This window comes from Oncorhynchus kisutch, linkage group LG2 (assembly GCF_002021735.2).
Source record: "Oncorhynchus kisutch isolate 150728-3 linkage group LG2, Okis_V2, whole genome shotgun sequence".
Classification (NCBI taxonomy): domain Eukaryota; kingdom Metazoa; phylum Chordata; class Actinopteri; order Salmoniformes; family Salmonidae; genus Oncorhynchus; species Oncorhynchus kisutch.
Window position 1 is genome coordinate 75,321,101 of NC_034175.2, and position 25,635 is coordinate 75,346,735.

Consider the following 25,635-nt stretch of genomic DNA (forward strand, 5'->3'; position numbering starts at 1 on the left):
AATTTTTGTTCACACCCTGGGGGGTGTGAAAAAGAGGGATTATTGGTTCCTGTGTTTTACATTATAGCCATTACCATATATATGATTGAATATTATCTGCTGTTGGCTTGTGTTGATGTATGCAAGTGTTATGCAACATAGCTGACTTGAAACATTGTTAAAAGTGTCAGGGCCAGGGGACTTTCTCATGCTGGAAAAATACAGAAGGAAGGGCACATTCAGAGCGTGGGGTTGCGAGAACAAGCGTTTTTGTTGTTGTTAGATAACAGGAGCCAGGTGCATGATAACGGTATGGAGCATGAGAGCCTGGCTGCAACTTCTCTTATGACATTCCAGAATCGCATTGCAGTGGATATGCTACTGGCGGAGAAAGGTGGAGCTTGTACTATGTTTGGTGAACAGTGTTGCACTTTCATCCCTAATAACACAGCCTCGGATGGTAGCTTGACCATAGCCCTAGAAGGTCTGCGGACGCTTAATGGTAAAATGAAATCTCATTCTGGGATGGATACCTCGATGTGGGACTCCTGGATGAGTGCGTTTGGTAAATATAAAACCCTGGTGTCCTCCATTTTGGTATCCATTTCGGTGTTCGCTGCCATTTTAGTTCTCTGTGGATGCTGTTGCATTCCATGCATCCGTCCCATTGCCACTAGGGTTATCTCTAAAGCCATTGACCCTTCCTCCCCTTCCCAGATGTTTCCTCTGCTGGATAAAGACCTACATGAATTCGAGGATGAGGAGGAGAGTGCCTATTTAGGTTTACAATATATCTGCTGTTGCCTTATGGGGATGTATGTATGTGTTATGCAAGTGGATCATTCCGCCTGACTTGCCTAGTTTAAGTCACATCTCTTTGGAGATGTGAAGAGAGGGAATCACAACTTTTTCCTGCGGGAAAAAAGTTGGCTTATGTAGACAAGCATTTACTTTTATTTTGAGCTGTTGTTCTCCGCTCTGTAAAATGAGGGTTGTAAGTTCCTAGGTGGCTGGTAGCCAACTTAGTACATAGTGGGATTGAATGGAGAACATGATGTAATACATATATCTATTTCTGTTTAAAACCGTGCCTTATTTCATAGTCCCATTGGGAGAAGTTTCTCTTTGTGTCTGGATCCAGTTAGGTTGTGTCACGTCTCTGGTGAGACGTGAAGAGAGGGTTTTGTAGAGAAATGCTAATTCTTATGTAGGTGACCAAACTATTGTTGATAAAGGGCTACCACTCAGAGTGAGCCTGTGGGGTCCCCTACAGGATAGCTCCCGCATTACACTAATGGCCAAAACCAGCGCACACACACATGATCTCCGTTGTCTCTGAACGTTGAATGCCCGAAGAGGATTCTACGATGACGGACAGACAACTGAGCCAATGGCGGAAGACTACAGACTACACCCCAGATGAACCAATCCAAAGATCCGATCTTCCAGAATCAACCTACATTCTTTCCTATATAATAGTGGTGTACTGATTGTAACGGTCTCTTCTTCGTCTGCGCTTCCGTACGAACCAGCGGGAGAGCCGTAATTACGTTGTTCTAGATATCTTCACTCTGAATAAACTGTAGCTTGTCATACAATTTACCACCTTGTCTGAATCGATCCTTGACCGACTCGTCCGTCTACATACCAAATTACTAACACACCTCTACACTCTAACCACTAGGCTACCGTGCCACCTCTACACTCTAACCACTAGGCTACCCTGCCACCTCTACACTCTAACCACTAGGCTACCCTGCCACCTCTACACTCTAACCACTAGGCTACCTACCTCCTCTACACTCTAACCACTAGGCTACCCTACCACCTCTACACTCTAACCACTAGGTTCTAACCACTAGGCTACCTGCCTCCTCTACACTCTAACCACTAGGCTACCTGCCACCTCTACACTCTAACCACTAGGCTACCCTGCCACCTCTACACTCTAACCACTATGCTACCCTGCCACCTCTACACTCTAACCACTAGGCTACCTGCCACCTCTACACTCTAACCACTAGGTTCTAACCACTAGGCTACCTACCTCCTCTACACTCTAACCACTAGGTTCTAACCACTAGGCTACCTGCCACCTCTACACTCTAACCACTAGGTTCTAACCACTAGGCTACCTACCTCCTCTACACTCTAACCACTAGGTTCTAACCACTAGGCTACCTACCTCCTCTACACTCTAACCACTAGGCTACCCTGCCTCCTCTACACTCTAACCACTAGGCTACCCTGCCACCTCTACACTCTAACCACTAGGCTACCCTGCCACCTCTACACTCTAACCACTAGGCTACCTGCCACCTCTACACTCTAACCACTAGGCTACCCTGCCTCCTCTACACTCTAACCACTAGGCTACCTACCTCCTCTACACTCTAACCACTAGGCTACCCTGCCTCCTCTACACTCTAACCACTAGGCTACCCTGCCGCCTCTACACTCTAACCACTAGGCTACCCTGCCTCCTCTACACTCTAACCACTAGGTTCTAACCACTAGGCTACCTACCTCCTCTACACTCTAACCACTAGGCTACCCTGCCTCCTCTACACTCTAACCACTAGGCTACCCTGCCACCTCTACACTCTAACCACTAGGCTACCCTGCCACCTCTACACTCTAACCACTAGGCTACCCTACCACCTCTACACTCTAACCACTAGGCTACCCTGCCTCCTCTACACTCTAACCACTAGGCTACCTACCTCCTCTACACTCTAACCACTAGGCTACCCTGCCACCTCTACACTCTAACCACTAGGCTACCCTGCCACCTCTACACTCTAACCACTAGGCTACCCTGCCTCCTCTACACTCTAACCACTAGGCTACCTACCTCCTCTACACTCTAACCACTAGGCTACCTGCCACCTCTACACTCTAACCACTAGGCTACCTACCTCCTCTACACTCTAACCACTAGGCTACCTGCCTCCTCTACACTCTAACCACTAGGCTACCCTGCCACCTCAACACTCTAACCACTAGGCTACCTGCCACCTCTACACTCTAACCACTAGGTTCTAACCACTAGGCTACCTACCTCCTCTACACTCTAACCACTAGGCTACCCTGCCTCCTCTACACTCTAACCACTAGGTTCTAACCACTAGGCTACCTACCTCCTCTACACTCTAACCACTAGGCTACCTACCTCCTCTACACTCTAACCACTAGGCTACCTACCTCCTCTACACTCTAACCACTAGGCTACCCTGCCACCTCTACACTCTAACCACTAGGCTACCCTAATTGAACTTAGCCTGATAAAATAGGAAGAAAAGTACATTCTGCATATGTAGTGGATGAATATGAATATATTATATATAATATAATATGAAGTGGTTATGTTGAACGTAAAAGTGATCATTTGAAACAGGTCCTTTTTGGTAGATTTAAAAGATTTGACATTATAATCACAACAACCATTTCTAAGACTGTACTGAGTTACAGTTCAGAAGGAAATCAGAAATAAATAAATTAGGCCCTAATCTATGGATTTCACATAACTGGGAATACAGATGTGAATCTGTTGGTCACAGGTACAAAACCTTTAAAAAAAAAGTTTTTAAATTAAAAAAAGTAGGAGCATGGATCAGAAAAACCAGTCAGTATCTGGTGTGAACACCATATGCCTCATGCAGAGCAACATATCTCCTTTGCATAGAGTTGATCAGGCAGAGAGAACAGTCTATGACTTGGGTATCTTCAGTCTGACAATTTTCTGGGCCTTCCTCTGACACCGCCTACTATATACAGTGGGGAGAACAAGTATTTGATACACTGCCGATTTTGCAGGTTTTCCTACTTACAAAGCATGTAGAGGTCTGTAATTATTATCATAGGTTCACTTCAACTGTGAGAGGCGGAATCTAAAACAAAAATCCAGAAAATCACATTGTATGATTTGTAAGTAATTAATTTGCATTTTATTGCATGACATGAGTATTAAACTCATTGAGCTGACCCTGGGAGAACTGCAAACTGTTCATCAGGTCCTGGACCTCTCTGGTCAGGTCGTCCATTCTTTAATTAGTTGACTCCACGGTTACTCCTCACAGTTTCAGACGGGTTTGGTCTTTGTCATGGTAGCAACGTAGGCTACGCGGTTACTCCTCACAGTTTCAGACAGGGCATGTCGCAGGGAAGCTAGAAAATGCAACAAACAGCAGTGATCTAGAGAGTTACAAGCACGGGACAACCCGCCGTCCCAGCAACAAGGTCTAACCGTGTCGCGGGCTGTGTTCAAGCCCTCAAGGAAACCCTGCTAGCTTGATAGGCAGCTAATAGTGGCAGCTAGGTTAGCTGCTACACCAAGCAGCTCATCGGTCGGCAGGATTCCTGGACAGATAGCAGCGGTCGCAGCAACACATGCCAACTGTGTCACGCGATCCAAATGCAAAAAGGAAGCTAGCTAGCTAGTAACTTTTTCAGACTTTCCAATATTACCAAAAACAACAAACAGAGTACTCCCTTGTTCCGAGATCAACCGTGAGAGTGAGTGTGTGTCTCACCTGTCTCCAGTGGTTCTCGAACACCATGAGGCAGGTCTCTGGGTCAGCAGTACAGGGACTGGAAGAGGCTACGTTCCTACTGGACCTGCCCCCCGGACCCCGGGGGGTCAGCCGGCTCAGCCAGCTCATCCTGACCTCCAGAGGGATCAAGGGTCAGAGGCCAATGTTCAGGGTTCAGACAGCAGCAGGAGAGAGGTGCTGGCACATGGACAACAAGGTAGGAGAGAAGGAAGAGATTGAGAGAGGGAAGAGGAGGGGAGGAGAGAAGGTGAGGGAAAGAGGAGGAGAGGAGAGGGAAGGGAAGGAGGGGGCAGTAGAGGGGACCAGGAGAGAGTCCAGATAGAGTCGGATGAGGAAAAAGAGGTAGATTCTGTTGTGGTCGCCGGGGTGAGGATGTCTCTCGCCGTCAGTGTTACCGTAACGTAACGGATTAGTGGTGGGCTATCCCCTGAAGACCCTGTCATCCAGTCTGCAGCTGACACCACTCCATTCCCAGGCAGAGGACCCACAGCACTGGAGGAAAACAAACAGAGGTTAGAGAGTTAGGGTTGTAATTAACAACGGGGTGGTTCCAGCCCTGAATGCTGATTGGCTGACAGCCGTGGTATATCAGACCGTATAATCTAGAGCCGAAAGAAACGCACAACTATTTAGGCGAGGTGCTGGTTAGCAGGAGAAGAACACTTGAAAAATTAAAAGGAGAGCTGCAAACTCTAGGAGCTCAGATGCAATCATTTAATAACCTAATATCCAACGTTTGGACAGACAAGCTGTCCTCAGACTGTATAGGTATAAAATATAAAATAAAATATGTATTTTTACTGCTCTAATTACGTTGGTAACCAGTTTATATTAGTAATAAAGCACCTCGGGCGTTGGTGATATATGGCCAATATACCACGGCTAAGGGCTGTGTCCAGGCACTCCGCGTTGCGTCGTGCATAACAGCCCTTAACAGGGGTATATTGGCCTTAGACACCACATCTCCTCTGCCCTTATTGCTTAAAAATATATCATGTTTTTATACAGAGGGTAGGGTTGTAATATATTTGAGAAAGGCCATTTATTGTCCCCAACTCATCTGCCAAAAAATAAAGAATTATAGGCTATGGTAGCATGCACGATGGGCAACTCACAAATCAACCACCCCAGCTGGCCGCTCACTTGAATACATCATGTCAATTCCCCACCACAAGAGGTGAAGTCGGAAGTTTTACATACACCTTAGCCAAATACATTTCAACTCAGTTTTTCACAATTCCAGACATTTAATCTTAGTAAAAATTCCCTGTCTTAGGTCAGTTAGGATCACCACTTTGTTTTAAAGGTGAAATGTCAGAATAATAGTAGAGAGAATGATTTTATTTCAGCTTGTATTTCTTTCATTACATTCCCAGTGGGTCAGAAGTTTACATACACTCAATTAGTATTTGGTAGCATTGCCTTTAAATTGTTTAACTTGGGTCAAATGTTTCGGGTAGCCTTCCACAAGCTTCCCACAATAAGTTGGGTGAATTTTGGCCCATTCCTCCTGACAGAGCTGGTGTAACTGAGTCAGGTTTGTAGGCCTCCTTGCTCGCACGCGTGTTTTCAGTTCTGCCCACAAATGTTCGATAGGCTGAGGTCAGGGCTTTGGGATGGCCACTCCAATACCTTGACTTTGTTTTCCTTAGGCCATTTTGCGACAACTTTGGAAGTATGCTTGGGGTCATTGTCCATTTGGAAGACCCATTTATGACCAAGCTTTAAATTCCTGACTGATGTCTTAAGACGTTGCTTCAATATATCCACATAATTTCCTGCTTCATGATGCCATCTATTTTGTGAAGTGCACCAGACCCTCCTGCAGCAAAGCACCCCCACAACATGATGCTGCCACCCCCGTGTTTCACAGTTGGGATGATGTTCTTCGGCTTGCAAGCCTCCCCCTTTTTCCTCCAAACATAAAGATGGTCATTATGGCCAAACAGGTCTATTTTTGTTTCATCAGACCAGAGGACATTTCTCCAAAAAGTACGATCGTGTGCAGTTGCAAACCGTAGTCTGGCTATTTCATGGCGGTTTTTGAGCAGTGGCTTCTTCCTTGCTGAGCGGCCTTTCAGGTTATGTCGATATAGGACTTGTTTTACTGTGGAAAAAAATACTTTTGTACCTGTTTCCTCCAGCATCTTCACAAGGTCCTTTGCTGTTGTTCTGGGATTGATTTGCACGTTTCACACCAAAGTACATTCATCTCTAGGAGACAGAATGCGTTTCCTTCCAGAGCGGTATGACGGCTGCGTGGTCCCATGGTGTTTGTACTTGCATACTATTGTTTGTACAGATGAACGTGGTACCTTCGGGCATTTGAAAATTGCTCCCAAGGATGAACCACAATTTTATTTCTGAGGTCTTGGATGATTTATTTTGATTTTCCCATGATTTCAAGCAAAGAGGCAGAGAGTATGAAGAGTATGAAGGTAGGCCTTGAAATACATCTGCGGGTTCCCTCCAATGGGCTCAAATGATGAAAATTAGCCTATCAGAAGCTTCTCAAGCCACAACATCATTTTCTGGAATTTTCCAAGCTGTTTAAAGGCACAGTCAACTTAGTGTATGTAAACTTCTGACCCACTGGAATTGTGATACAGTGAATTATAAGTGAAATAATCTGTCTGTAAACAATTGTTGGAAAAATTACTTGTGTCATACACAAAGTAGAGGTCCTAACTGACTTGCCAAAACAATAGTTTGTTAACCTCACTAGGGTAGGGGGCAGCATTCGGAATTTTGGATGAAAAGCGTGCCCAAAGTAAACTGCTTGCTACTCAGGTCCAGAAGCTAGGATATGCATAAAATGTAGATTTGGAAAGAAAAGAGTCTACATTTTCAAAAACTGTTAAAATAATGTCTGTGAGTATAACAGAACTGATATGGCAGGCGAAAACCTGAGGAAAATCCAACCAGGAAGTGCTATTATTTTGAAATGCCTGTTTTTCCATTGAAAGCCTATCCACCATACAAAGACTTATGATGCAGTTCACGATCCCCATGGCTTCCTCTACATGTGGCCAGTCTGTAGACATTGTTTCAGGCTTTTACTCTGAAAATGTAGGGAGAAACACCACTTTCAATGAGAGGACATTGGAAATTTCCAGACATGAGTCCTGCGTGTGACCGGGACCGTGCCTTTCTTGTTTTCCCTTTCCAATGACGAAGCTATTGTCCGGGTTGAAATATGATCGATTATTTATGACAAAAATAACCTGAGGATTGATTATAAACATTGTTTGACATGTTTCTACCAAATTTTATGATACTTTTTGGATTCTTCGTCTGTCTGTCTGCGCTTTGTTCTAATGGATTACTGAACAAAACTGAGGTTTTTGAATATAAAGAGGGACATTATCGAACAAAACAAACATTTATTGTGTAACATGGAGTCTTTGGAGTGCAATCATATGAAGATCATCAAAGGTAAGTGATACATTTTATCGCTATTTCTGACTTTTGTTACTCCTCTACTTGGCTGGTTACTGTTTGTAATGATTTGTCTGCTGGGCGCTGTTCTCAGATAATCGCATGGTATGCTTTCGCCGTAAAGTATTTTTGAAATCTGACACCGTGGTTGGATTAACAAGAAGTTAATCTTTAAACCAATGTATAACACTTGTAAAGTGGGGCAAAAAAGTATTTAGTCAGCCACCAATTGTGCAAGTTTTCCCACTTAAAAAGATGAGAGAGGCCTGTAATTTTCATCATAGGTACACTTCAACTACGATAGACAAAATGAGAGAAAAAAAATCCAGAAAAATCACATTGTAGGATTTTTTAATGAATTTATTTGAAAATTATGGTGGAAAATAAGTATTTATGTAGATGTGACTAATACATACATACATCAATATATCACCATAATTTGCAAATAAATTCATAAAAAATCCTATCAGCAGGCTCATGTTCCTATAGACTCAGTAAGGCCAGCAGGCTAATGTTCCTATAGACTCAGTAAGGCCAGCAGGCTCATGTTCCTATCCACCCAGTAAGACCAGCAGGCTCATGTTCCTATCCACCCAGTAAGACCAGCAGGCTAATGTTCCTATCCACCCAGTAAGACCAGCAGGCTAATGTTCCTATAGAATCAGTAAGACCAGCAGGCTAATGTTCCTATAGACTCAGTAAGACCAGCAGGCTAATGTTCCTATCCACCCAGTAAGACCAGCAGGCTAATGTTCCTATCCACCCAGTAAGACCAGCAGGCTAATGTTCCTATCCACCCAGTAAGACCAGCAGGCTAATGTTCCTATCCACCCAGTAAGACCAGCAGGCTAATGTTCCTATCCACCCAGTAAGACCAGCAGGCTAATGTTCCTATAGACTCAGTAAGACCAGCAGGCTAATGTTCCTATCCACCCAGTAAGACCAGCAGGCTAATGTTCCTATCCACCCAGTAAGACCAGCAGGCTAATGTTCCTATCCACCCAGTAAGACCAGCAGGCTAATGTTCCTATCCACCCAGTAAGACCAGCAGGCTAATGTTCCTATCCACCCAGTAAGACCAGCAGGCTAATGTTCCTATAGACTCAGTAAGACCAGCAGGCTAATGTTCCTTTCCACCCAGTAAGACCAGCAGGCTAATGTTCCTATCCACCCAGTAAGACCAGCAGGCTAATGTTCCTATAGACTCAGTAAGACCAGCAGGCTAATGTTCCTATAGACTCAGTAAGACCAGCAGGCTAATGTTCCTATAGACTCAGTAAGACCAGCAGGCTAATGTTCCTATCCACCCAGTAAGGCCAGCAGGCTAATGTTCCTATCCACCCAGTAAGACCAGCAGGCTAATGTTCCTATAGACTCAGTAAGACCAGCAGGCTAATGTTCCTATCCACCCAGTAAGGCCAGCAGGCTAATGTTCCTATCCACCCAGTAAGACCAGCAGGCTAATGTTCCTATAGACTCAGTAAGACCAGCAGGCTAATGTTCCTATAGACTCAGTAAGACCAGCAGGCTAATGTTCCTATCCACCCAGTAAGACCAGCAGGCTAATGTTCCTATCCACCCAGTAAGACCAGCAGGCTAATGTTCCTATCCACCCAGTAAGACCAGCAGGCTAATGTTCCTATCCACCCAGTAAGACCAGGACTCTTGTCTCTTTTTATTGGTATGTAACAGTTATGAAAGTTGTATTGTCAACTTGTTTGGTTATTTAAAAACGTGTACATGACAACAAACTGTCCCCATGGGGACAATAAAGTCAGTACAGTAAAGACAGCAGGAGAGTGGGAAAACAAGAGAGCTGAAGCATGTGAGAGGGAGAGCAAGAGAAGGAGAGAACGAACGTGAAAGAGTAGAGGAGAGAAAGAGCGTGGGAGGATGAGTCACCACTTAGGAGCATAATATCTAAATTAACCTCGGGTTGGAACCAAAATTATTTCCCAATAGCTTTGTTCTGAACAGAACCATTAAAAAAAAAAATGTTTTTAACAAGTGTTATGTAGGGTACGATATGTGACTGAAACTTTGCAGGTGAGGAGAACTCTGGGTAATAAGGCGCTGGGCATCTTGTTGTTATGACGTGCATGACTTGAATTTGCAAAATTATACCTACGGAGGAGTAGCTTCTATAGAGGAACTTTGAATGTCTTTTAACTTCAGAGAGTTGGCTTAACTAACGTTGGACCAGAACTAGCCCTTGGCCGTGACTCAGTGCCATTGCATTACACATGATGTCGCCTAGAGTTTGAGAGAGCTAGACCTGAGCTAGCTAACGGGCTAGCTAACGGGCTAGCTAACGGGCTAGCTAACGGGCTAGCTAACAAGAAAGCTTGTGTGTGTGCAGAGTGGCACCAGAAATAAAGTAAACAATCCAATGTGAAACGTGATAACTGTAGTATCCTTAACTAGCATTGAAAAAGTTCAGAACTGTTCTCTAATTAAACCACTCCCTAATTTCTGAATCAGCCCTGTAAAGGTAGTAGCTACAGTAGACTCTGCACGCCTGGGGGGGGGGGCTACAGTAGACTCTTTGCTTAAGGGGGAGGGGCAGGTAGCCTACACAAACACAAAGATTTTCAGCTGGCAGGCAGAGACTGGAATAAGTGAGTGACAGTGAGGGCAGTCAGGGCAGTGAGTGGCAGTGAGTGACAGTGAGGGCAGTCAGTGACAGTGAGGGCAGTCAGTGACAGTGAGGGTAGTGAGTGACAGTGAGGGTAGTGAGTGACAGTGAGGGCAGTGAGTGGCAGTGAGTGACAGTGAGTGACAGTGAGTGACAGTGAGGGCAGTGAGTGACAGTGAGGGCAGTGAGTGACAGTGAGGGGCAGTGAGGGGCAGTGAGTGACAGTGAGGGCTTTGCATTGGCGCTTTGTTGCATTTTTCTTTTGTGGGACTGAGGAGAAAAAAAATGCCCAGAACGTAAAAAGAACGTTATCAACCGGTTCAAAAGCTTTTAAAATAACAGTAACGTTCCAATGTTGTTCTTTGTGACAGAGTACCAACAGGCAGTTCACGATGACGATTTTACAATAGCATCGTCTGATGACAATGATTGACAGGATCTGACAATTAAATCTTGATGATTGTACAGTCGTCTCCAATAAAACTGTGAAGGACCTCAACGTTACTCTGGACCCTGATCTCTCTTTTGACGAACACATCAAGACTGTTTCAAGGACAGCTTTTTTCCATCTTCGTAACATTGCAAATATCTGAAACTTTGTCCAGAAATGATGCAGAAAAGAATCTATGCTTTTGTCACTTCTAGATTAGACTACTGCAATGCTCAACTCTCCGGCTTGATCTCTGGCTTCCTCATGTCATTTGTGTGTCTCAATTATTTGATATTATATTATTATGTATTATTCAAAGAGTGTGCTTAAAAGCATCAGACAAACTCAGTACATATAGTTGTTTTTATTAAAACAGATGGGGTGTGCCTATACATGGAAAAATAAATGTTTTAAAATATAGGCTACATTACCACCTCCCTTAATCTGATAGTGGTTGTGGGGTGGTAGATGTCCAGTCTCCCTTATGGATCTAATCTGATAGTGGTAGTGGGGTGGTAGATGTCTAGTCTCCGTTATGGATCTAATCTGATAGTGGTAGATGTCTAGCCTCCCTTATGGCTCTAATCTGATAGTGGGGTGGTAGATGCCAGGTCTCCCTTATTGGCTCAGTACAGGTGCCTAAATAGTACATACACTATAGTAGGACTGACCCCATTTAGTCGATTGCTTGATGGACTGTTGATCCCCAATTTTTTTTAATTGAGCAGGTGGTGTACAGCAATCTTCAAGTCATACCACAGATTCTCAATTGGACTAAGCTTTGACTAGGCCATTCCAAGACATTTAAATGTTTCCCCTTAAACCACTAGTGTTGCTTTAGCAGTATGCCTAGGGTCACTGTCCTGCTGGAAGGTGAACCTCCGTCCCAGTCTCAAATCTCTGGGAGACTGAAACAGGTTTCCCTCATGAATTTCCCTGTATTTAGCATCATCCATCATTCCTTCAACTTTCCAGTCACTGCCGATGAAAAACATCCCCACAGCATGCTGCCACCACCATGCTTCACTGTGGGGATGGTGTTCTCAGTGTGATAAGAGGTGTTGGGTTTGCAACAGACATAGCATTTTTCTTGATAGCCAAAAAACTAAATTTTAGTCTCATCTGACCAGAGGACCTTCTTCAATATTTTTGGGTAGTATCCCATCTGCCTTTTGGCGAACCCCAAACGTCTTTGCTTATTTTTTTATTGAAGCAATGGCTCTTTTCTGGCCACTCTTCCGTAAAGCCCAGCTCTGTGGAGTGTACAGCTTAAAGTGGTCCTATGAACAGATACTCCAATCTCCACTGTGGAGCTTTGCTGCTCCTTCAGGGTTATCTTTGGTTTGTTTGTTGCCTCTCTGATTATAGTCCTGCTTGCCTGGTTCGTGAGTTTTGGTGGGCGGCCCTCACTTGGCAGGTTTGTTGTGGTGCCATATTCTTTTCATTTTATAATAATGGATTTAATGGTGCTCCGTGGGATGTTCAAAGTTTCAGATATTTTTTTCATAACCCAATCCTGATCTTTACTTCTCCACAACTTTGTCCCTGACCTGTTTGCAGACTGAGGCCTTTCAGAACAGGTGTATATATACTGAGATCATCTGACACTTAAATTGCCCACAGGTGGACCGTAATTTAACTAATTATGTGACAGCCGAAGGTAATTGGATCTTATTTAGGAGCTTCATAGCAAAGGAGGTGAATACATAAAACATTTCATTTACATTTACATTTTTTTTTTACATACGTTTTTTTTCACTTCACCACTTTGGACTATTTGTGTCCATGACATGAAATCCAAATTGAAATCCATTTAAGTTACATGTTGTAATGCACAAAATAGGAAAAACAACAAGGAGGTTGAATACTTTTGCAAGGCACTGTAATGATTTAGATTCGAAGACATTATTATAACTTAAACTAAATGTGCTTATAAAAGCCTAACTAGCACAAATAGTTAAATAAATTGGCACTCTTAAATGGAGAAGTTGGTGTGGTCTATTTGGTACGTAACAGTAGGATGTGAAGACCAGCAGCAGCGGGAGGAGGATCTCTTGCTCCCTCCCGAGTCATTTGTGTGTCATAATTTTTTTAACCAGTCTCTGCTAGGTTAAGCCCCACCTTATCTCAGCTTACTGGTCACCATAGCAGCACCCACCCGTAGCACGTGCTCCAGCAGGTATATCTCACTGGTCACCCCCCAAAGCCAATTCCTCCTTTAGCCGCCATTCCTTCCAGTTCTCTGCTGCCAATGACTGGAACGAACTGCAAAAATCACTGAAGCTGGAGACTCACATATCCTTCACTAGCTTTAAGCACCAGCTGTCAGAGCAGCTCACAGATCACTGCACCTGTACATACCCCATCTGTAAATAGCCCATCCAACTACCTCATCCCCATACTGTATTTATTTATTTATCCATCTTGCTCCTTTGCACCCCAGTATCTCTACTTGCACATTCATCTTCTGCACATCTACCATTCCAGTGTTTAATTGGTATATTGTATTTACTTCTTACCTCATTTGCACACACGGTAAATAGACTTGTTTTCTACTGTATCATTGACTGTGTTTGTTTATTCCATGTGTAACTGTGTTGTTGTTTGTATGTTTGTTTGTTTGTTTATTCCATGTGTAACTGTGTTGTTGTATGTTTGTTTACTCCTGTGTTGTTTGTGTCGAAGTGCTTTGCTTCGTCTTGGCCAGGTCGCAGTTGTAAATGAGAACTTGTTCTCAACTGGCCTACCTGGTTAAATTAAAGGTAAAATAAATAAATAATAATCATTTTTAGAATTGAAAATTCTAGCCCCGATGATCACACCACGCTCAGAGTTCCCTAGGTCACTCGTTCTGCCCATCCTCGATGCCTGTCTGCCTGTTTTATATTTTAATTTCCCCTTTATTTAACCAGGTAGGCCAGTTAAGAACAAGTTCTCATTTACAACTGCAACCTGGCCAAGATAAAGCAAAGCATCAAAAACAAACTCACGGAATAAACAAAACAGTCAATAACACAATAGAAAAATCTATATACAGCGTGTGCAAATGAAGTAAGGAGGTAGAGTCACGTAACTCACTGTGTATATGAATGGTGTGTATAGACAGTATATGAATAGAAAAAGGTGTGTACACATTAGGTAGTCATTATAGGATGAGCCATGACTAGATTACTAATGACTAATCGCCTCAGGCACTCACCAGCAATACATGTTAAAGTGAGTTTTACCACTCGTCATTCACTTCGTCAACACTTCATATTACAGAAAGGAAATTAGCGATAGCACGGTATATCACGATAGGACGTTTGACCCCGCCCAAAACCTAGACGACAGGAACTTGTCGTCGTCCCCCACATTCCCGAGGCAACAACCTTTCCACAGGCCTTGTGATTTATCACAGCATGTTCAGCTGCATATCAATCCCTTTCATGGATGTCACTGCACATTACGTCAGCCAGCTCTGTCCTTTAGGCACAAAAACAAGGTTACAACGCTTACGGAGATGGAATATAGTGATTTCAGACAACATGGAATCAGAACATGGAATAGCATGTAACATAGAATAACATTAACCTTCCGCATCCACAATTTAAAAACAGGATTTCTTCTCTAACTTTGTTTATCATGTCAAAAGAAAAAGACAGACCACAAAGCATAATCGAATCAAACCAAGGTGGCATAGCAGTTCAGACGTCTTTTGTCCTCGTCTTGTCGTGTCCTGTATATATATATATTTACAACTTTTTCACATAGATTTTATTTTTATTTTCCATCAACTCATCTTCAAAACACTCTCCTGCAACCCGCCTCACCAATGTATATTTATAAAAAAGTATTATTTACCTCAGATCTGTAATCCTCCAAGAAGCTAGCCAGAAACTCCAAGAAGCTAGCCTGAAACTAGCCAGAAGCTAATCCAGAAGCTAGTTCAGAAGCTAGTTAGCTCCTTTACTGGCAAATCGTTAGTATTCAGCTAACCACGGTTTGTGGTCATCAGCTATCCTTTAGCTCGAAAATCTATCGCCAGTTCTGTACGGCGCAGCGCGGCTCGGAACGGAACATACCGGACCAATTTTTCTCTCCATGTCCCTGGATTTCGACTGCTCTCTGGACATTCATACCCGGATCTCACAGCTAGCTAGCTGCTATCCGTGTGACTATCGGCCTTCGTCGATTCCGGAGCAAACATCAATTATTCCGGAGCTAGCAAGCTCCGTCAATCACTCCTGAGTTCCATCAATCACACCTGGGCTGCAGTCACCTATCCGGACCCGTTTTACTGCTTTCGCGGAGCCCCACCGGGCCTTCACAACTGGACTGCCGACGTTATCTACCCGAAGGAGTTATTCGGCTGGCTCCTCCGTCGCGACGTTACCTGAACGCCCATCTGCGGCCTGCTAACCGTTAGCTGTCTTACCGGCTGCTATCTGAATAGACAATCGGACAATTAATTTTTTATATATATATATTTATTTTTTTATTATTATTATTATGTTTTCTTCTTGGGCCTCTATAACTATATCTATTGTTTTTATTTTTGTTGTTGTTGTGTGATTTGGATTGATCCCCTCTACCACACGGAACCCCACTAATCTACTGACGGAACGCAAGAGGTAGCTAACAACAGACCTCCATCCTATGCTAGCTTGCTACCGATGCCCTGGCTAGCTGTCTAAATCACCAACCAACCTCTCCACTCACCGGACCCTTTTGATCACTCGACTAAGCATGCCTCTCCTTAATGTCAATATGTCTTGTCCATTTCTGTTCTGGTTAGTGTTTATTGGCTTATTTCACTGTAGAGCCTCTAGTCCTGCTCACTATACCTTATCCAACCTATTAGTTCCACCACCCACACATGCAATGACATCTCCTGGTTTCAACGATGTTTCTAGAGACAATATCTCTCTCTTCATCACTCAATACCTAGGTTTACCTCCACTGTATTCACATCCTACCATACATTTGTCTGTACATTATACCTTGATGCTATTTTATCGCCCCCAGAAACCTCCTTTTACTCTATGTTCCAGACGTTCTAGACGACCAATTCTCATAGCTTTTAGCCGTACCCTTATTCTACTCCTCCTATGTTCCTCTGGCGATGTAGAGGTGAATCCAGGCCCTGCAGTGCCTAGCTCCACTCCTATTCCCCAGGCGCTCTCTTTTGACGACTTCTGTAACCGTAATAGCCTTGGTTTCATGCATGTTAACATTAGAAGCCTCCTCCCTAAGTTTGTTCTATTCACTGCTTTAGCACACTCTGCCAACCCGGATGTTCTAGCTGTGTCTGAATCCTGGCTTAGGAAGACCACCAAAAACTCAGACATTTTAATTCCAAACTACAACATTTTCAGACAAGATAGAACTGCCAAAGGGGGCGGTGTTGCAATCTACTGCAAAGATAGCCTGCAGAGTTCTGTCCTACTATCCAGGTCTGTACCCAAACAATTTGAACTTCTACTTTTAAAAATCCACCTCTCTAAAAACAAGTCTCTCACCGTTGCCGCCTGCTATAGACCACCCTCTGCCCCCAGCTGTGCTCTGGACACCATATGTGAACTGATTGCCCCCCATCTATCTTCAGAGTTCGTGCTGCTAGGCGACCTAAACTGGAACATGCTTAACACCCCAGCCATCCTACAATCTAAACTTGATGCCCTCAATCTCACACAAATTATCAATGAACCTACCAGGTACCTCCCCAAAACCTTAAACACGGGCACCCTCATAGATATCATCCTAACCAACTTCCCCTCTAAATACACCTCTGCTGTCTTCAACCAAGATCTCAGCGATCACTGCCTCATTGCCTGCATCCGTAATGGGTCAGCGGTCAAACGACCGCCACTCATCACTGTAAAACGCTCCCTGAAACACTTCTGCGAGCAGGCCTTTCTAATCGACCTGGCCGGGGTATCCTGGAAGGATATTGATCTCATCCCGTCAGTAGAGGATGCCTGGATATTTTTTAAAAATGCCTTCCTAACCATCCTAAATAAACATGCCCCATTCAAGAAATTTAGAACCAGGAACAGATATAGCCCTTGGTTCTCCCCAGACCTGACTGCCCTTAACCAACACAAAAACATCCTATGGCGTTCTGCATTAGCATCGAACAGCCCCCGTGATATGCAGCTGTTCAGGGAAGCTAGAAATCATTATACACAGGCAGTTAGAAAAGCCAAGGCTAGCTTTTTCAAGCAGAAATTTGCTTCCTGCAACACTAACTCAAAAAAGTTCTGGGACACTGTAAAGTCCATGGAGAATAAGAACACCTCCTCCCAGCTGCCCACTGCACTGAAGATAGGAAACACTGTCACCACTGATAAATCCACCATAATTGAGAATTTCAATAAGCATTTTTCTACGGCTGGCCATGCTTTCCACCTGGCTACTCCTACCCCGGACAACAGCACTGCACCCCCAACAGCAACTCGCCCAAGCCTTCCCCATTTCTCCTTCTCCCAAATCCATTCAGCTGATGTTCTGAAAGAGCTGCAAAATCTGGACCCCTACAAATCAGCCGGGCTAGACAATCTGGACCCTTTCTTTCTAAAATTATCTGCCGAAATTGTTGCCACCCCTATTACTAGCCTGTTCAACCTCTCTTTCGTGTCGTCTGAGATTCCCAAAGATTGGAAAGCAGCTGCGGTCATCCCCCTCTTCAAAGGGGGGGACACTCTTGACCCAAACTGCTACAGACCTATATCTATCCTACCGTGCCTTTCTAAGGTCTTCGAAAGCCAAGTCAACAAACAGATTACCGACCATTTCGAATCTCACCATACCTTCTCTGCTATGCAATCTGGTTTCAGAGCTGGTCATGGGTGCACCTCAGCCACGCTCAAGGTCCTAAACGATATCTTAACCGCCATCGATAAGAAACATTACTGTGCAGCCGTATTCATTGATCTGGCCAAGGCTTTCGACTCTGTCAATCACCATATCCTCATCGGCAGACTCGACAGCCTTGGTTTCTCAAATGATTGCCTCGCCTGGTTCACCAACTACTTCTCTGATAGAGTTCAGTGTGTCAAATCGGAGGGTCTGCTGTCCGGACCTCTGGCAGTCTCTATGGGGGTGCCACAGGGTTCAATTCTTGGACCGACTCTCTTCTCTGTATACATCAATGAGGTCGCTCTTGCTGCTGGTGAGTCCCTGATCCACCTCTACGCAGACGACACCATTCTGTATACTTCCGGCCCTTCTCTGGACACTGTGTTAACAACCCTCCAGGCAAGCTTCAATGCCATACAACTCTCCTTCCGTGGCCTCCAATTGCTCTTGAATGCAAGTAAAACTAAATGCATGCTCTTCAACCGATCGCTGCCTGCACCTACCCGCCTGTCCAACATCACTACTCTGGACGGCTCTGACTTAGAATACGTGGACAACTACAAATACTTAGGTGTCTGGTTAGATTGTAAACTCTCCTTCCAGACCCATATCAAACATCTCCAATCCAAAGTTAAATCTAGAATTGGCTTCCTATTTCGCAACAAAGCATCCTTCACTCATGCTGCCAAACATACCCTTGTAAAACTGACCATCCTACCAATCCTCGACTTTGGCGATGTCATTTACAAAATAGCCTCCAATACCCTACTCAACAAATTGGATGCAGTCTATCACAGTGCAATCCGTTTTATCACCAAAGCCCCATATACTACCCACCATTGCGACCTGTACGCTCTCGTTGGCTGGCCCTCGCTTCATACTCGTCGCCAAACCCACTGGCTCCATGTCATCTACAAGACCCTGCTAGGTAAAGTCCCCCCTTATCTCAGCTCGCTGGTCACCATAGCATCTCCCACCTGTAGCACACGCTCCAGCAGGTATATCTCTCTAGTCACCCCCAAAACCAATTCTTTCTTTGGCCGCCTCTCCTTCCAGTTCTCTGCTGCCAATGACTGGAACGAACTACAAAAATCTCTGAAACTGGAAACACTTATCTCCCTCACTAGCTTTAAGCACCAACTGTCAGAGCAGCTCACACATTACTGCACCTGTACATAGCCCACCTATAATTTAGCCCAAACAACTACCTCTTTCCCAACTGTATTTAATTTTAATTTATTTATTTATTTTGCTCCTTTGCACCCCATTATTTTTTTATTTCTACTTTGCACATTCTTCCATTGCAAAACTACCATTCCAGTATTTTACTTGCTATATTGTATTTACTTTGCCATCTTGGCCTTTTTTGCCTTTACCTCCCTTCTCACCTCATTTGCTCACATTGTATATAGACTTGTTTATACTGCATTATTGACTGTATGTTTGTTTTTACTCCATGTGTAACTCTGTGTCGTTTTATCTGTCGAACTGCTTTGCTTTATCTTGGCCAGGTCGCAATTGTAAATGAGAACTTGTTCTCAACTTGCCTACCTGGTTAAATAAAGGTAAAATAAATAAATAAATAAATAAAATAAGTATTAGTAGGGCATCTCTTACTTAACTTCTGAAATGGTCAGTCAAAGAACTAACAGCAGACAGACTTAAACAACAAAAACAGAGCTGGTAAATCCTCCCTGCCCCACCCGGTCCTGCCTTTCCCCCCCAAAACTTCCCTGGAACATCCTGTGATCGTTTCCTTCCAAGAGCCAGCCTGAGATGGGGCCCGGCCTGGTCCGAAGTTCCAATGACATCATCTGTCGCTGGGTGGGTCCCTTCAAAAGGAGCTCTGACTGAACCCAACAATCACCCCCCCACACACACACACACACACACACAACCACTGTTTGTCTAACTACATAAAGCTTTTAAAAAATGTCAGTTTGTGTGTTTGCTAAGAGGAGGAAGACAAAGTAGGAGGGAGAGAACAGCTTGAGAAAGAAAGAGAAGCAGCAGTATCCTCCTGCTGCCTTTCCAGCTCTGTTTCCAGACGAACTGAAAATGTAGTGGTGGTACCACTCACCTCAGAATGAGATAAGCAGGATAACAAACCTTAGCGTAGCACCCCGTATTATCGGCATAGCGTTATCAACAGCGTTTAGAAATATATATATATATATTACCTTCAACAAGTGTTATCTTGTGATCAAGCCATCGATGGATTTGTGATTATTGGTGTTATAAAAATGTTAGCAATTCACATACTTAACATTTAGGTGGAAATACTACCATCAGCTTTTTGATAAGCAGTTTACCCAACAACAAAAAAAAGTCACGTATTAATCGACATTCAGTTATTGGCCATCTTACTATTTTGATCAATAAAAAAAAAAAAATATATAGATATATATATACACACACACACATACATTGCAAAGTATTCGGCCCCCTTGAACTTTGCGACCTTTTGCCACATTTCAGGCTTCAAACATAAAGATATAAAACTGTATTTTTTTGTGAAGAATCAACAACAAGTGGGACACAATCATGAAGTGGAACGACATTTATTGGATATTTCAAACTTTTTTAACAAATCAAAAACTGAACAATTGGGTTTTAAAAATTACTTTCAAAACCTAACTTACATAAATAGCCATGTAAATCGGTGGTCAGCTAGCTGGAAGGGTGTCTTTAGGCGCAAAACATACCGTTATTTTCCATTTAAATGATGAGCACGAGGTGATTTATTCCACTAACCGCTAGTGTCCAAAGTTGGGGGGTGTCCGATGTTGGGGGAAAATTTGCGAGTACACTGTCCAAGAAAAGTTTGCCAACATACTGTCAATGACACTGACTCTACTCCAGCCACTTTAATAATGGGAATTGATGGGAAATGATGTAAATATATCACTAGCCACTTTAAACAATGCTACCTTATATAATGTTACTTACCCTACATTATTCATCTCATATGCATACGTAGATACTGTACTCTATATCATCGACTGCATCCTTATGTAATACATGTATCACTAGCCACTTTAACTATGCCACTTGGTTTACATACTCATCTCATATGTATATACTGTACTCGATATCATCTACTGTATCTTGCCTATGCTGCTCTGTACCATCACTCATTCATATATCCTTATGTACATATTCTTTATCCCCTTACACTGTGTATAAGACAGTAGTTTTTTGGAATTGTTAGTTAGATTACTTGTTCGTTATTACTGCATTGTCGGAACTAGAAGCACAAGCATTTCGCTACACTAGCATTAACATCTGCTAACCATGTGTATGTGACAAATAAAATTTGATTTGATTTGATTTTGAAAAGTTTAGATTCCCTATACTGCTCTCCTAAAACCTATTAGGCTACAGTTCAGAGGCATTTGAGATGCTCCGACCTACTGTGAAAAGGCCAATATTTATTTGCCTATCTAAGACACACATAGAAATCCAAAAGGCATTACCTACCTACCTGGCACTATGCTTCCATACCCTTCTACAACACACAAACACGGAAGCAGCGAGCCGTAAAATGTTCTGTTTGTAGTGACCTTTGAGCCAGCACCGTGTCGCGTGAGGCCCTCGTGTGTAGAGGGCAGGGTTGGGGTCAATTCAAGTCCAAGTCAGCTAAACTTTTCACAGAGCTTCTCATTTTCAGTTTATTGAGAAGTCATTGAAAATCGATGCAATGTTTTAAATTATTACATTTGATTTGGAGTTTACTTCCTGAATTGACTGCCTTCAATTTGAATTGACCCCAAACCTGGTAGAGGGCCCCTGGCCCCACCCCTCCCCCTGTTTCTAATGGGCTGTACGAGGTGCAGTGAGTCAGAGGTGAGGTGAGCAGCCTCCGACCCTAATAACCTCCATCCTACACACAGAACAGCAGCACGGGCCTTCGGCTCAGACAGAGGAAGAGTAAAGAAGGACATTCCTTTCAGCAGGAGAGAGAACATTTGAACATCTTGGCCATGTTCTGTTATAATCTCCACCTGGCACAGCCAGAAGAGGACTGGCCACCCCACATAGCCTGGTTCCTCTCTAGGTTTCTTCCTAGGTTCTGGCCTTTCTAGGGAGTTTTTCCTAGCCACCGTGCTTCTACACCTGCATTGCTTGCTGTTTTGGGTTTTAGGCTGGGTTTCTGTACAGCACTTTGAGATATCAGCTGATGTAAGAAGGGCTATATAAATACATTTGATTCAATAGGGATGGGCACGGTTATTTGAAAATCTGGATATCCGAACAGAATATCCGAACAGACGTCTGTATTTAAACATTTGTTAGAGTATTCGTGGTTATTTTATATCCTTGTGTGTAACAAACTTTAGAATGAAATATTTATGTACGGTGCATCGTTTGCGGTTGAGCAATGTAAAATGTAGCCTACGGATGAACAAAGTCATTGTTTTATTTTCAAGCTCATGAGCTATGGGCTATGGGCTATGAGCTATGGGCTATGGGCTATGAGCTATGGGCTATGAGCTATGGGCTATGGGCTATTGGCTATGAGCTATTGGCTATGAGCTATGGGCTATGGGCTATGAGCTATTGGCTATGAGCTATTGGCTATGGGCTATTGGCTATGAGCTATTGGCTATGAGCTATGGGCTATGAGCTATTGGCTATGAGCTATGGGCTATTGGCTATGGGCTATGAGCTATGGGCTATGAGCTATGGGCTATGAGCTATGGGCTATGAGCTATGGGCTATGGGCTATTGGCTATGGGCTATGAGCTATGAGCTATGGGCTATGAGCTATGAGCTATGGGCTATGAGCTATGGGCTATGGGCTATGAGCTATGAGCTATGAGCTATGAGCTATGAGCTATGGGCTATGAGCTATGGGCTATGAGCTATGGGCTATGAGCTATGGGCTATGAGCTATGGGCTATGAGCTATGAGCTATGGGCTTTGAGCTATGAGCTATGAGCTATTGGCCATGGGCTATGAGCTATTGGCTATGGGCTATGAGCTATGGGCTATGAGCTATTGGCTATGGGCTATTGGCTATGAGCTATTGGCTATGAGCTATGGGCTATGAGCTATGGGTTATGAGCTATTGGCTATGAGCTATTGGCTATGAGCTATTGGCTATGAGCTATTGGCTATGAGCTATGAGCTATTGGCTATGAGCTATGGGCTATTGGCTATTGGCTATGAGCTATTGGCTATGAGCTATTGGCTATGAGCTATTGGCTATGGGCTATTGGCTATGGGCTATTGGCTATGAGCTATTGGCTATGAGCTATTGGCTACATGAAAAGGCATTTTACTGTTATAGCATGTAACATTCCACCCTCCGGTCAGCACTGACAATAATATGCTAGCAATAACCCTACAGGCTCACACCAACGGAGGAGGGTCCACAAGACACGGCACAGATCAACGGGCCTCCCGAGTAGCGCAGCAGTCTAAGGCACTGCCTCACTACAGACCCGGGTTCGGTCCCAGGCGGCGCGCAGCCCGACTGGGAGACCCATGAGGCGGCACACAATTGGCCCAGCGTCGTCTGGGTTAGGGGAGGGTTTGGCCGGCCCGGATGTTCTTGTCCTATCGCGCTCTAGTAACGCCTTGTGGTGGGCCCGGGCACGCTGACTTCGGATGTATGGTGTTTCCTACGACACATTAGGTGCGGCTGGCTTCCGGGTTAAGCGAGCAGTGTGTCAAGAAGCAGCGCGGCTTAGCAGGGTCAGGATTCGGAGGATGCATGTCTCCCCAGAGTCCGTAGGGGAGTTGCAGCGATGGGACAAGAAATTTGAGAGAAAAGCGGTGAAGTACTTATATTTAAAAATATATATATTTCAATTAATAAAATCATTTATTTTTTTACTTTGACTATTTAGATATCAGGAAAGATAAAGATCTTGTTCTGTGACTAAGACAGGCCACATTTAACTATTTCGGGCTAGGGGGCAGTAGTCGGAAGTTTGGATGAATGAGGTGCCCAAAGTAAATTGCCTGTAACTCAAGCCCAGAAGCTAGGATATACATATAAAAACGGGTAGTATTGGATAGAAAACACTCTAAAGTTTCCAAAACTGATAAAATCAGGTCCTCGAGGCAAAAACTCGAGGACAACCCATCCAGATTCTCCCCCCCAGCTCACCACTGATTACAATGGCTGGGAATGGGACTATAAAAAGGAAAACCTCCCAGATTGCAGTTTCTACAGCTTCCACTAGATGTCAACAGTCTTTGGAAAGAGTTCCAGGCTTGTTTTTTGAAAAATGAGCTACAGTTTGTCGTTTTTCTAAGTGGCTCCCATTTTGGCTGTAGTGTTTGTGGCGGGTTCTGGTGAGGGCGAGCACATTGTTATTTATCTCCAGGAATGGTCTCCGGTATTCTCTGTCTTAAATTTGATTGTTTATTTACATATTAGGGTACCTGAGGATTGATTAGAAACGTTGTTTGATATGTTTGGAAGAAGTTTATTGATAACTTACAGGATTCATTTGTATGCATTTTGAAAGAGGGAAACCGGTGGATTACGGAGTCAAGCGCGCCAATGAAACAGACTTTTCTGGGATATAAAGAGACTTATCAAATAAAATGACCATTTGTTATGTAGCTGGGACCCTTGTGATTGCAACCAGATGAAGATCTTCAAAGGTAAGTGATTTATTTTATCGCTATTTCTGACTTGTGTGACACCTCTGCTTGGTTGGAAATGTATGTAATGCTTTTGTGTGTGGGGCGCTGTCCTCAGATAATCACATACTGTGCTTTCGTTGTAAAGCATTTTTGAAATCGGACAACGCGGCTGGATTAACAAGAAGTTAAGCTTTTAATGAATGTTTAATATCACGATTTTTGTCATTTGAATTTCGCACTCTGCAATTTCACCGAATGCTGGCCAGGTGGGACGGTAGCGTCAAAATGATCAGCAAAAAGTTAAAAAGACACTGAAAGTGAACATATTAGGGACGGGCTACCCCCGGCAGCATGATCTGCTCTACCATCATCAGTCTACATTCTTTACCAGCTACCATCATTCTTCACAGAAGCAGTGTCTTGAACATTTCCTCAAAACAACTCAATCACGACAACGCACTGCTATACTTGGCTCAAGACGAGAACAGGGACATAAAGTAGGTTTTGTAGCACCTCAGAGAGTCACTACGATTCATTGCGGTTTCATTTGCTTACATCACGTGTACAGAGAGAGAGAGGTCCTGTAAAAAAACACCATCTTACCTGAACACTTGCTCGGCGTCTGTCTGGTCTAAACCTCCATGTTGGCTCTGGTCCACAGAGAGAAGAGGGACTTCTGGCTCATGGCCCTAGCTGGCTGCTCCAGTCCAACACCAGCTTCTAAGGGAAGTCACCAGCCAGCAGCAATCAGCTTAGCCTTCCTTAGCCCCAACTGCAACCCCGGGACTGAATATTGAAACACAGAGAGACAGACAGAGAGATAGAGTTTGGTTATAGGCTGTGGTAAACCATTGTATTATACTAAACTACAGGTCTAGTCTGGTGAAGACAGACAGACAGTAGTGACAGTGAAGGTGTACTGTTACAGCACTGTCTCCGAATGCTGGGCTACGACAGGCAGTGTTCAGTTTCATCCCACTGGTGCGCTGTCCTCCGGGAGCCCCAGCCATTACTCACCAGTCTAAACAACCACTATAGTCCCCGGCTGTTTCAAAACACAAGAGGTCAGAAGTCTTCCAGTTTAACGACTGTAGGCTGGAGTAGAACAGAATCAAATCAAATCGTACATCAGCTGATGTCTCAAAGTGCTGTACAGA

General features: G+C 43.9%; 1 protein-coding gene across 1 annotated transcript in view; it reads right to left on the reverse strand.

Moving 5' to 3' along the window:
• The window catches only part of fhip1b (FHF complex subunit HOOK interacting protein 1B), a 76,123-nt gene that overhangs the window by 46,251 nt on the left and 4,237 nt on the right, over positions 1 to 25,635 (reverse strand). Inside the window, exons 2-3 of the mRNA XM_031801533.1 lie at positions 25,082 to 25,264; positions 4,512 to 5,024 (exon numbers count right to left, since the gene is read on the reverse strand). Of these exons, the coding sequence (XP_031657393.1) occupies positions 4,512 to 4,640 (129 nt within the window). The 5' untranslated portion in view covers positions 4,641 to 5,024; positions 25,082 to 25,264. The remainder of the gene's footprint in view (positions 1 to 4,511; positions 5,025 to 25,081; positions 25,265 to 25,635) is intronic.